Source organism: Accipiter gentilis, chromosome 32 (genome assembly GCF_929443795.1).
Source record: "Accipiter gentilis chromosome 32, bAccGen1.1, whole genome shotgun sequence".
In the NCBI taxonomy this organism is placed as follows: Eukaryota; Metazoa; Chordata; class Aves; order Accipitriformes; family Accipitridae; genus Astur; species Astur gentilis.
This window is the reverse complement of record NC_064911.1, coordinates 19,820,069-19,833,829: the sequence shown is the minus strand read 5'-3', so window position 1 is coordinate 19,833,829 and position 13,761 is coordinate 19,820,069. Positions and strand designations below refer to the sequence as shown.

Sequence of the window (13,761 nt, the reverse complement as noted above, 5' to 3'; positions counted from 1 at the left end):
AGGGACGGGGTGGGGCCCGCGGGAGGCGGTGGCTGCCGGCGGGCGCGTGCCGCCTGACGGGGAGGGTCGGGCTCAGCCGGAGCCCCACGTCATCGCGGCCTTTTTTTGGGTCGTTTCTGGGTTTATTTACAACGGGGAGACGGCGGGAACCCCTACCCCGACCCCCCCTTCCTCGTCCGCGGCAGACGCCGGGGACGAAGGGGGTTGCGGAAGGGCGGGCAGGGTTGAAGGGAGGAGACGCCGCCGGCAGCCATCTTAACGCCGACCCCCGCCAGAGCTCCTCATGGCGCACACGGGTCATCCCGCCTGCCCGAAGGCTCCGAGGGCTTTGGGGCAGGCGGGATGAGGCCTCGGGTGGTCCCCGGTGGGGCTTTTGCCGTCCCCTCGCTCTCCCCCGGGCCCTGGTTCTGTCTCCGGCCTGGGCCGCGGCAGCCTCCTCACTCTGGGTGCTGTGGCAAATCTTCTGATAAAGAAATTAAAATGTGATCACGGAGAAGAGTTAGGCTTGATTACCAAGTAAAATTGTGAAGCATGATGTACAGGCTTGTAAAGTTTGAAATGTAGCCATAGAAACTTTAGGAACTGTGTTATGTGTGACTCTAGGACTCTTAATATCATTAAAGTTTGAAATGGCTAACCCTAGAAACCTCACCAGGAAGTTACTGGTTTTTCTATGTTCTGTTTCAGGAAACTAAGGAAACCGTCATGGGACACCAGTTTGCTGCTTGGAAATGCCCTTACCCTTCCCATCTCGATTTGAGTATTGAAGATTCCAACCAGTAGAGCTAAGTGAAGTTGACCAATGATTGTTTTTAAATAAGAATATTGATAAGGTTATATAATCAAAGGACCAATCATTATAAAGGTTAAATTTAAGAACGAGCATAGTATGCATTTTTATGTAAAGAGCTTATTAACAATGACCTGACAGAAAAAGTTTATAAAAACCGATGGATTTTGGTGCTAAGTTGGACACGCCTTTGGAGGAGCGATCCCCTGTGTCCCCAGTGCTGCAATAAACAAAGTGCCTGCTTCTTAACTTCACATCGGAGTTAAGGAGTTTTATTCCGGATTTCGGTAACAGTGAACCCAGCAAGGCCTTGCTCGGGTTACGCTCCTCACCCGTCCTTCATCGCAGCTACTGTCCTTTCCTTTCAGGGAGACTAGGCCAACCTGTAAAAACCTTCCATCTTCTTCTCCACGTTGCAAGGCTAAAAAGGGTGGCTCCCGTAAGCCTCCGAGTTGTGTGAGCTGCTGAAACACGGGGTGGTGGTGCTTATGGAGTACTTGCAGGTGTATTCTCATTTTTCAGATGTTTAAAGGTGCATAAGTTATCAAATACACCTCTTTTCAATGTCCAGAGAAATGCAGGCATTGCAACTATCATTTAGCAGCCCCCCTTTTGAGTTGTGCTTTACAGTAGACCGGAGTCTTTACAGGGTATTAAAATACAATATTCATGCACTTTGGGCATGCTGCGTCATATGTTGGGTCTAGAGCACCTACTGAATACCTGTGTTTTTCCTTCAGCTCCCTGTTTACCTTACTAATAGTGCTCTGACTAAATATGCTGTAATACAGTGCCATTTAAACCGACAAACGCTTGCTTATTAAAAATTCTTTCTGGTTGGAAATGCACATTTGGTATGCTGCAAATGTAGTTCAGTGTTGGGGATGGACAAACAACAACTTTTATAACTGGGCAGAACAAATGATTAACCAAAAAAAGCACTTTTTTTTTTTTTTTAAGATGTTTGAAAGTTTATTCATAGTAGAAATTTCAATTTCTTTTGAAGACTACAAAACCTGCCATTAGACAGGAGTACAAGCAATGATATCTTTCCAGAACTGTTCATAGTTACATCTGGAACAGTTCTAATTACACATTAATAGCATGATTGGAACATTTCCTAGATCAGACTCTGAATAAAACAATCATTTAAAGTATTCAGTACAATTTTTTTTTAACTAGCATTTCAGTTCTATGACAGCAGTGCCAAGCATCTATCAGATGCTATTGTAATGGTCTAGAACAAGGTACAATACCACTGATTTCCTGGTACAGTACCTTAGACTCACTTACATGCCATGCTGAGAAAACTAGTATAAAGTATGATTGTACAGAATTGTAGAAAAATATTTTATCTGTGATTTTGTCATTTCTTAAAAACATTTTAAGTAGACTCCCCCCCCCCCCCCCCCCCAAGGTTGCAAAATAATTACATCCCTCATAAGTACACCTTCCCTTTGATTAGGTCGAGAGTATCAAGATAAAGCTAATCATTTACATCATTTTCATAAGTGAAAATTCATCTATTAACCATTGCTGCTTACTAAGGACCAGCATACTTTGAATCCTTTCCTTCCAATAATAGAAAAGCACAGCTTTAGTTGGTACACCACATTTACAAAAGCGAAACACACACAAAAAATCCCAGACACGTAAATCTGTTTTCTTATGCCCTTGTCTCTTTAGAAAAACAATTTAAATATTCTCTTGAAAAACTCCTTATAAGTTTCATTCAATGTTACAGCGATTATGAGCAAAGAGCTTTGCCCTTACTGGATACAGATGGCATTTAACGAGTATTGCAACTACGCTCTTCCCTCTGTTCTCTCATGCTCTCAAGCAAGGTAAGTGATAATTTCACACAAATAAAAAAACCCAAACAACAACAAAACAAAAACCCCACCAAAACCCCATGGCCTACATATAGAAAATTCACCTGTATCTGCAGTTCTCCCTTTTTATCTTCTATGACTCTGTATCCTAGAGTCACCTGCTATGCTTTGCAGATCAAGCAGCAGCCCAGCAGTGAATTTACACAGTGTGTCATATGTACTCACATTCTAATAGAAAGGTGCTGGGATTCAAAGAAGCATTGTGTGGATTTCCTTATAGCTTCTAACAACTGCAGCTACAAAAACATAAAAATAAATGTGAAAGCTGTGAACACGGATCCAGAAGAGGAGGTAAGGTACATAAACCCATGGAAGTCTAGCCTGTAAAATACACCTCCTGCACAGATGGGCCCCTCTATACCTTGGTAGCCCTTTATGCCTTTGTTTAGAGAGTAACTTAAAAATACAGTGTATCTAGACTTCAACACATTCCAGTTAGCATGTGCTGAACTGCCCTGTTTTATTAGCATTTAAATGTTCATCCTGTGCTGCTACATACATGACATAGTAGCAACGTCTGTAAAGTCTGGACTAAATGAACAGCTTGAGAATGTAGATAAATAAAATGGAGGAGTTAACTTTGCTTCACTATTTGGCTAATGACCAGTGAGCTTGAGGGCCATAAAATACGGCTAAAATAAAACTACTGCAAGTGCTTTCGGTTTATTTTAAAACGGATGTTGCCATTAGTGAAGTAGCTTAAGACGTCCTCCTTTTGGTCTGTTCTTTGCCAGGTACCTATACATACACACTGAGAACAGAGGGGAAATTCCTTCCCAAACTGAAATGCTGTTACTGACACACTAGCAAGTACTGCCGTCCCTTTATTTCAACAGTATCAGTTTTCAATCTTGTTTGTTGACTAGATACAACAATTTTCATATTAACACATTTAAAAGCCACTCCAGAAGATACGGTTTCTAGATTTTGATAAGCCTGACTTACAATCGCTCACAGAGCTGAAAATGCGTTTTCTGAAAGGTAAGGTTCTATGAAGTTCCGCTGGAACTGCAGACATTGTCAAAGAAAAATTAAAATGGCCTTTTTCTGCCTCTGGTTAAAGATGTTTCTTGAAGGAAGGGTAGATGCATCTGTACAGCTAAAGGGAACTTAATGCTAGAGCACCAAGTAAGGGAAAAACGCTAATTGCCTGGGAGAGCTGTGTGTTCAAATTTGAGATCTATGATAATTTAAGAATCCTTGTCCGTAAAACCAATTCCTTAACAATTATATCATGGATTAAAAATTTAACAGATTTTTTAAGGGCAATAAAAATGGGATCCTTTGCAAGTCTAAAAAAGGAAGCTTCCCCAAGGAACCTGGAAAAACTTGTGGCAGAAGGAACACTCTAAAATTCGCTTAGAGCAAATCTGTGGTGTCATAAAGATGATTCTCCCGTTCAACAAACCTCTGATGGTTTCGGGAAAACTAGCAAATTAATCACCATAAAATAAATTTAATACCACTAAATCAAGAAAAAACCTTCTTATGCAAAACACAAAATTGCACCTTTTAGTTTTTAAATTGTATTGTTCACATAGAGCTGTTCATCCAGATCCATATTTATCAAAGCTGGAATTCCCAATAGACATTTTCGCATCTGGAATGAGCTGATGTAGCCTATCCGTTTGGTGGAGTGGGACACTCACTGAAATCAAACACACTCCACTGCACCTTCTCATGTGGGCAATTTGATCTTCAAGACTAGCCATCAAGACGCCCCTTTAATTACTTAACGCACCAAGAGGCCGACAGTATTAGAAGTTTATATTAGTATTTAAAACAAGTCTTTTGCCCTCCTTACAAGCTTGCTTCCATCTGGGGAAAAGTGAGAACACTCACTCTGAACAGCTTTGTGTTACCTGACTGGGACAATAGTATTTTCATGGTAAATTATAATGACCCTTTTCTAACACCTGGCAGGTCTGGATGACTCTCCTCTCGTTTTGCTTTGGATGTCAATTAAATTTAACAGAAAATAACTGACAGAACATTAGATCCATCAGTTTTGCAACCGGAATGAATGCAGTTTAAACCTACTTTTTGCAGGCTTCTGCTTATTAGCAGACAGTATGTTTTGCTTTATCTTCAATGTTGTCTTTCTTCTATAATGCCAACATTCACTGAACAAATCCTTTGCAGCTTAAACAAAAGTCACAGAATAGAGATAAAATATTAACAATGGATTATAAGAATAAACAATATAGAAATGTCCTCTATCAGAAAGTATTTAGCAATGATTCCTGAGTCCAGAGATTAGATGGGAGACAATAAAAGGGAGGGGAGGGGGAACAAAAGACAGAGATATGGAGCAAATTATCTTTTCTCTGGGTTATGTTACCTATTGTATATATAGTATGGTGAGAGATCCACTGTTTAAATTTTGAATATCATAAACAGTATCCTGATTTTCATAACATGACATGCAGCGTCAAAAACATGGAAATGTAGAAAAGACATAGGCAAGGAGAAATACATATCCATAGTATTACATTCAATAGCTGTTTAACAGTCAGGCTTCTTTTAGAGCTGTCCAACAACACTGATTAATCCAGGTGAACTGTTTAATCAGACTTAACTGTCAAAATGATTAATAATATCTAAGTAAAACAAGGCATGTATACGTTAAAGAAAACAGCACGGAAATGTACTGCTTGTGAACTGTTTACAAAAACATACAAAATGTTGGATGGCACAAAGTATATAGTGCTAATATAAACAGATTGTTTAAGCTAAGTGCTTAACATAAACTGTCCATCTCTACCTGTAACAAAGAATATTTTAGGGGACAAAAAAAATATTCCTTATAAAAATAATGCTATGTGGTGCAGAGTGCTTTATTCAGTGTATTTTTGACGGAGGTGGCATTCGTAATTCTTCTGGTTTATTCAATCGTGAACATGATCGTTTTCATCGTGTTTCCACTTGTCACTCCATTTGAAGCTCCAGTAAGATCAGTAACTTGCCATCAACAGTTTAAAGCGAGAATAGATGAAAGCAGTAGCAGCAGCAGGAGCAGCAGCATTATAGGTACCAGCTGGGACAGAGTGTGCTTGCAGGTATCTGTCAAATATGTGCTACCTGTCGCCATGATTTGTGCTATCATCTTATGCCATGGTACCAAATATCTGGTTGAGGTCACTTCACAGGGCTGTTGAGGTAATTTTTTTTATACCTCTCCTCTGAGCAAGAGTAGAACGACCGACTGGCTCCAAAACCGGTGACTGATTACGATTCAAAGCAGAGTAAGTTGCTGCCATTGCACCCTGTGGGGCAGAGGGGGAAAAAAACCCAAACAAAAGTACATTGTGACCAACGCACATGCTAGAGATCACACAGTGCTAAGTGCCAGAGATTCTGACCGAGTTTTATCTTCCAGTCTACTTGTGTCTACAGATGAGAAACATACCACTGCATTACTCAAATACCAAGTGTTAGGAGTGAGTGGTTTTTAGAGTAATAAATAGTTTTCAGATCTATCTAAAGCAATTTTACCTTGCTTAAAAAGCCGAACCCAGAAGGTGTAAGACAGATTGCTAAATTATATTCTCTCTCCATGCTTTGTGAGATAGTTGGGGAATGAAATCCCATCGGTAGGCTGTCTCTGCTTATCACTTACATAACTCTTTCAGTTTTCAACAAAATACTTAAAAATTGCCCACATTATTCAGCACATGAAGTTTTATTTAAAAAACAAGTCAGAAAGTTGTGAGCTGTGGGATCAGAACTTCCCCCTCTTTCCACTTGTGTTTTTGGACACTAGAAATTTCTAATAGCTGACTCAGAGTATTAATTATATTCTCCAGATCCCTTTTATGTTGCGCGACAGAGATTCTTGGATGTAGGACTGAAGGCAGGGTGGAATACAGAGAAGTAGAATTCAATTATTTTTGATTTCTCTCTGCTTGTTCAAAGTGAAAAAGTTTATCAGGTTCAAAACCAGACTGTATTTCAGACAGAGTGCAGAACAGTACAATACTGTATTAATTAACACTGCCTTTTTGAGTTCTTTTTAGCTTATACTGTGATCATGCAGTATACTGTTTTCTTTTAGTCACTGTCAGTTAACCTTCTCTGAAACTGTGAAATAACCAAACTATTTTTCAGCTCTGCTATAGTCACCTGACAACATTTTCCTGACAACATATCAGAAAAATGATTTCTTCTATGATGGTGTCGTAAGGCAGTTAAGCCTCCCAGTATAGGTAAGTCCAATAAATTTCACACCTAAGAAAATGTAAGTCTCTTTCAAATGTATTAGATTTATTCTCCATGAGTGGGTTCTTATGAAATCCTATTACATACTACAAGTTCATTTTATGGCTTAGTGCAACTCCCAGACATAACTTTTAAATAGTATTTAGAGGAAACCCATGCTGCAGTAACTTTTTTTTTTAAAAAACACCCCACTTTTGTTTACACTAATTTTGGCTAAACAGCAAACTGAACAAATATCTACTTACCTTCACTAAATGGGGAGCATCCTGCCTGTTCAGCTGGTATTGAGGCAACTGGTCACAGTGAACTATCCAGGGGTGACTAAGAACTTGGGCTGCAGTCAATCTTTGATGGGGGTCAACATGAAGCATTTTTGAAACAAGGTCCTGTCAATAATAATATACAAAGAGTCAATGTGGATAACAGTAATACTTCAGCTTTAAAACAGATTCTAGTCCAAAACTGAAGATTTTAGCAGTATAAAAATATGTTCAGTCAAAAAAATATGTTAAAAATAACATCAGTTTGGAACAGCTGAAAAACTGCCCAGCAATGCTAACACTATATCTTTTACTGTATCTTTTAATTATGTGACTTAATGGATGTTTGGTAATGCATCAGGAAGGTAGCCAATTAAGTGAGGCAAAATCCACAAACATAAAAATATGCACATTGGACTAAAGTAGAGCAGATGCCCCACTATACCAGAATTTTATTTTTAATAATGACAAATAGCAGATACATAGGAAATGAGTATTGAGAAAGGAAGAATTAAGAAAATAGAGATGATCCTTCCCTTTGCATTACTTCCCAGTGTCTAACAATCAACAACTGTGCAAGTTGAAGGTTGAATTTTAGTACTCCTGCTGGCCATGTATGTACCCTTAGTGATTTTTCCCCTCATCCCCTCCAAACTCATTTTGCTGTTCATACTTTTGTTTTTCCCTCCATTCTCATACACCATTCACAGTTGTTTTACAATTTAGTTGTGAACAACATGAACAGATATTTAATTTTATTTGTTTTTTAACTTCTGCAGAATATATTAATTGAATGATTCCTGATTTCCCTAATAAAATCATCATATGAGAGAAAAGGAATTAGTCCTTCCTTCTTTGTATGATCAGTGAAATGATCTCATTTGTCTGTCATGTCAGTCAGCTCTGCTGAGATGAAACATCATATTCTCTTTACTCTCTTTACACGGAAGTGGCTCTTGGCATCTGATCAGATTTTCACCTTCATTTTGGTACATCCTTTTCTACCACCTTTTCAACTTCTATTTTATCTTTTTCAAATTATGGTAGTGAGAATTGTATACAACACTCAAGATGTTGAACACAAATTTATACAGCAGCATAATATTTTATAGATGACTTTAGATGTCAGTCAGTAAGGGTAAAGCATAAATGACATTTCTACATTAAGCAATTACCTGTGGAGAAACACATTTAGTTGACTACAACTGGATTTAAGATAATCTAAGTCACATTAGCAATATGGGACATTTTAATATAAAACATTCTTTGTTTTGTAATTCAAATTAAGAATTTGAACATAAAATTATTATTAAAAAGGAATCTAAGATTTTTGCATAGCTGATAGGTTTTTGGTTCATTCTAGACTCCCAAATACAACCGAATAGAGTGACGTTGAAGGAAAAAAGCTGATGCTACCAGATTAGTGGAAACATGTTATTCTAATAGGTTGATTTGTCAGTCAAATGAATGACATGATTTGTGGGAAAATGGTTGAGTTATGAGAACAGTACATTAGAAAGCACATCACAAATCAATTAGTAAGAAAGAGCACAACATATGTAAACAATTTTTTTGCAAAAATTTAGCACTTTACTGTAGCTACACAGAAGGGGCATAAAGGATATTGCACACTAAAGTTTAGAGTCTATTTGCTGTAAAAATTGTACTTCTCCAAAAAACAGTTGTCTAAAATTCCTTTGTACAAACACAGTAAAAAGGAAGTATAATACTTCAGTGTTTTTTATTTTGTTTTTTAAGTAGATATGACATCCTTAAGGACCAAAAGTTCTTAAAGTACTTAAAATAATAAACTGCTCAAATCCTAATGAAAGACTGTGAGAAATTGTCTTGGGCAACTCTGAAGAAATGACTCAAACAGAAAAATGTGAAAAACTCTTTCTTTTTCTAGCCTGAATCAGTGGAGCATACAGTAATTATTGCAATATTTTCATTATCCTGATTTAGACTATCTGTATGATTATTGAATGTCATGCTTCTACATGAAGTTTTATTACAGCATTTCTCATCGTGAATGATTGCTCATGTGTGTGAATACTGATAAAACACGCTATGTTTCTAAGGACAGTTGTTAACTACTACAGTGTAAGGCACATCTGTCTTTCTTCCTACATGCAAATGACTCTTGAAACAGAAAAGGATCATAAATAGGAAACAAACTTCTAGGCACATAAAGGATCAGATCAGTATTTTAAAGTAACAGTGGGTGGAACTTACCCAATCATATATGATCTAACATATACATTACAAGCACCGTGTTACAATTGCAATCCATTTCTCATTCCCCAAAGGACATAGCAAATATACTTGCCTTAGCTGTATCTGAAACGGTATTCCAATAACCACCGCTGAGAGAGAACTTTCCACTACCTATTCGGGCCAAAATCTCCTCTGGGGTATCATCAGGACCATTTGCAAAAGGAGTGTAGCTAGTTAACCAAACAATTTCAATGTTAATAACTTCCATAAACTGGACCTCAATAGTTATTATAAATCTGATCATAACATTCAGTGAGTTCAACATAATTATAGGCAACAGATAGTCAAATAGCTGTAAAAAGAAATTATTCTTAACACAGGAAAATGCACAGCACTGACTGCAGATCTGTTCTTACTGTATGTATTCCCTCTATATTGGGTCTGAAAACCAGATTTTTCCTACAGCAGTCTAAGTACTGGTGGTTCCTGAATTACAGAAAATATTCCTTAAGCCTTCCTAGTTTAGTGAAGTAATAAAACAAGCTGTTAGAAAATTAAATGTGAAGACTCTATGATAAGTCTGAAAAAGAATAAATGCTGTTTTGATACTAGAGGAAGGAAGGCGCAGCAATGTTCCTTGCTTCACTGTAAGCATTCTTGCTGCTACCAGAATATCCACAACCAAAAAAGAGTTATCTTTAAGAACAGGTATGTTTGTCACTTATTTATTTTAAAATGCCAAAATGTCTCTGATTATATTAACCCTTAACCAAAGTGGCAATCTGAATAATCGAGCGAAAAAAGATAATCTATTTGGCAGGTGCAATAGCAACTATCTTTTGAACTTGTGGAACCATAGTTGAATTTATTAGTCGTTGTCTTTTATACAATTCATTTCTGTTGCATATAAAAATGCATTTCTATTGCGCTTATTATATCCTAACTGCATCGCTTCAAACTATCCAGTGGCTGAATTTTGCACACAATCATGCTTCAATGCGTTGCAATTATATTTACAACATGTATTTCCTTCAATATATATACTGCTTAATTGGCTAACTTTCACATGCAACAACCAATCCTAAATCACCAAAAAGCAGAAATTAAACCTAAAATAAATAAGACATGAGAAGCCAAAAATTTTTCACATCAGTTCCTGCAAACTTGGATTCTACTAAAGAAAAAGCATATTCTACCCCCACTGAAGCCAAAGTTGAGATTAATCATTGCCTTGATAGAAACATCTTCAACAGAGGGCCCACATTTATTATTCTTCTTGTTTATATTGGTTTGCCATTCTACAGCAAAGCAAACTAAAATTACCCTTACCCAGTAAGCATGGTATAAAGTAGAACACCAAGGCTCCATATGTCACATGCAGCATCATAACCTTGCCTCTTTAAAACCTGAGGGAGACAAATATATTTTCTGAAAAAAAAAATGCTTAGAAATGATTTGATTATGCCATAAAAATACAGAGATTTCAAATTTTTACTGTTTACAAAGTGATTTCACTTGCTACACAAGAATGAAACAAATATCTAACTAGCAAAAAAAATCCCATAAAAACAAATCAAGGCATATAAGCTATCCTGGTATTTACCTCTGGTGCAACAAAATTTGCTGTATAACATGGAGTCATCAGAAGACCATTTTCTGCTCGTAGTTGTTTTGCAAAACCAAAATCACAAATCCGAATTGATTCTGGATTACCAGATTCATCAACATAAAGAATATTGCTAGGCTTCAGGTCTCTATGAACAACCTAAAAAAATAAAACAAACCACTAAATACAATAGGCTAAACATATGAAAGGCTTTATGTTATAATTATCAACTCTGCTACTTCATTTCAAATCTCCCATCAGCAATCAGTTTCCAGATTTCCTGCTTCTAATATCAGCTGCAGTATTCTGATGTTCAGTGGTGTCTAGAGTACTACAATTCTAACTTGGAAACCCTAACTATAAAGCCCCCTCCAGACATCCCACTCCACCCTAATTTATTTGTACAGACAGTTCCAGATGTCTTGTCCTATAATGGGTGAATATAAGTATTTCCTATTTTAACATGCATACCTATGAGGCTCTTTAAATCAGAACCTTTGGCTAGTAATATCTTTTGGACTCACAGATGTCCACAGCTGCTGACGTGCCACCGTGCTATGTAACCACATGCTAGTTACTGCTGGAGTAACCCTCTATATTCATTCTCTTCATTCAGATAATCTGAATTAATCTCAGTGCAAAGATTTAAGGCCTGATTAAGGAGGTATTTTAATACAGTTCTGCCAAAAAATAACAAAACGTCAAAGAGGTATTCTCCTAATGGACTGGCATGTCAAAAAAACCCCTGTACTGGTTCCCAAGTGGCTGTTTCGTAGGTCCTTGAGACATAAAATGCTTGACAAAAACTGTAGAAGCTGCCAAAGTTCTGGCAGAATGAATCTGATCTTATTTGAAGCTATGTTATAACAAGCCTTAATAAAACCTGGAATGTGCAAGGACAGTCTTCGAAATCAGAGGACCTGTCATATTTTCTTCACAAGACAAATTAGCCTAAAGCCTCTAGAGACTTTGCTCCCTGTAAAGAAAAGGGTATATACTGCTGTAAGACAGTAGAGTGGATCTAAATTGCCTCTTTTAAATATTTAAATAGACCTGCTATGAAGGCCTTTATCTTCCTGATTGTGCCATGTATTTGATTAATATTAAACACAGATTTTCATGGTTAAATTTGAATGGAAGAGATTGTGGTGAAATATTTCAAGAAGGTAATCACAATTGAATGAGAAGATACCCCCAAACTCCCAAAAGTAAATGATGTGCAGAATCAGAAGCTCTATGGACTGTTCCAGAAAGCTAGCAGTGTTTCAGGAGAGTAAGTAGCAGAAGACCAAGTAGGAAAAGACTGCAGAGGGTCTGCAGATTGTAAAGCCATTTAACACAGTAATTCTATTTAGTACAGACTTTTCCAGCATGCAAATACTTTGCAATTCTCAAATTTAACAAAAAAAATACTTAAAATTATGGAAAGAAGCACCTTCTCAGCTGAAATATACAAATGATACTAAAGAATTTGAGCTGGCACAGTAGATGTTAAGGGGAACATCCTGGTTTGAGATGTCAGTGTATGAGAGAAGCAGCTCCTGATAGCCCTCAGTTTTTGTGGCTTAGATAGATTAGAATCCTTTTTCTCTAAGTAATGCATGAAACATCCTTTACTGATCCAAAAGGCAGAAAAAAACCCCACAGTTTTATTCTAGCTGGTGAGGTTTTTTGTGAAATAGATCCTAAAAGGGGTAGAAAGGAAGAGGTGGGCAACAGAAGCAGCACAGAGCTGGGGTTTTGGCAGACTGTTTCCAGAACCAGTCTGCTTGAGTTGTGCTTTTTTTTGGAAGAAGGGGAAGCAATTCTCAAGTAGGAGGAAGAGTAAGTCTAACAGTCTAGTTAAAATCCAAATGCTAATTCTTAAGCAATCAAAATGTTTATGTCAAAGAATAAAATACCTTCCTGTATTAAGCTGTTTTCTCAAAGGTGAATTTTAAAAAGATGTCAGATTGTTTAGATTATATTGATATTTTGCACAGAAAAAAAAAAATTATTTTAGAGCAACTGAAGAGAGCAAAACAATATGCAGGACATTTCAGTTCTTTATTTATTAGCATTGTGTTTTTGATTAGCAATCTCAATCATCTACCAGCATGCAGAATTATTCTGCTCCAAGATGACAGGATACTTCTTGTTTATCCTTTTTATGACGTCTATTGTGCCAACCTTTAATTGTTGTATGCTGACCCTAATACTTTTAGAATGGTTTGGGTGAGAGCTTGAAGTATTGCTTACCCGGAAGAGGAAGATTTCATTCCTTGCTTAGCTAATTTTTCAGTTCAAAAGTATCCTATGAATGCCCAGGAGGAAACTCCTTCTGGGAAGGGTTGTGGAGGCTGCACAGATATTCAGAGTCTGTCAAACAGGTATTACCTAATACCATATTCAAATGAGCTCCTTCAGTGTCCAAAGGAGCTACAAAAGAAAAATCCACTGAAGACAGGGAGGACTCTTCCAGACAAAAATTAGACTACTTAAGTGCTTGCTATTTACATATATGGTCATCTTTCATGCAGAAGTGTATTTAAGATAAGGACACCCCAAAATTTCCAAAATTAAAAGTTCCAAAGAGCATGTGATCTAATGCAAGTTAAAATGCCAATGCTTACAGAGATCTACAGCAAAGAAACAAAGGCCCCTAAAATCCCTTACCTGATACAAGGACACTGGGCCTTCTTTGGCATGTGTAGTAAGAAGGAACCAAGCGATGATTTGTGTTATTCTATTATTTATATTTCCATAGAGAAGGTATCAAGGTTTATTCATAATTCCCAT

At 37.3% G+C, this 13,761-nt stretch overlaps 1 protein-coding gene across 9 annotated transcripts in view; it reads right to left on the bottom strand.

Moving 5' to 3' along the window:
* Positions 1–47: 47 nt before the first annotated feature.
* RPS6KA3 (ribosomal protein S6 kinase A3) overlaps positions 48–13,761 on the bottom strand; it is a 79,510-nt gene continuing 65,796 nt past the window's right edge. For 4 of the 9 annotated variants that reach the window (XM_049834726.1, XM_049834725.1, XM_049834728.1 and 1 more), the window contains 7 exons: positions 10,981–11,142; positions 10,707–10,783; positions 9,490–9,607; positions 7,146–7,286; positions 5,858–5,948; positions 4,723–4,824; positions 48–3,690 (listed from right to left, as the gene is read on the bottom strand). In XM_049834726.1, the coding sequence (XP_049690683.1) occupies positions 3,575–3,690; positions 4,723–4,824; positions 5,858–5,948; positions 7,146–7,286; positions 9,490–9,607; positions 10,707–10,783; positions 10,981–11,142 (807 nt within the window). In that variant the 3' untranslated portion in view covers positions 48–3,574. Of the gene's footprint in view, positions 3,691–4,717; positions 5,949–7,145; positions 7,287–9,489; positions 9,608–10,706; positions 10,784–10,980; positions 11,143–13,761 lie in introns of those variants that run through there. The other 5 variants (XM_049834732.1, XM_049834731.1, XM_049834727.1 and 2 more) reach the window with 4 other exon arrangements.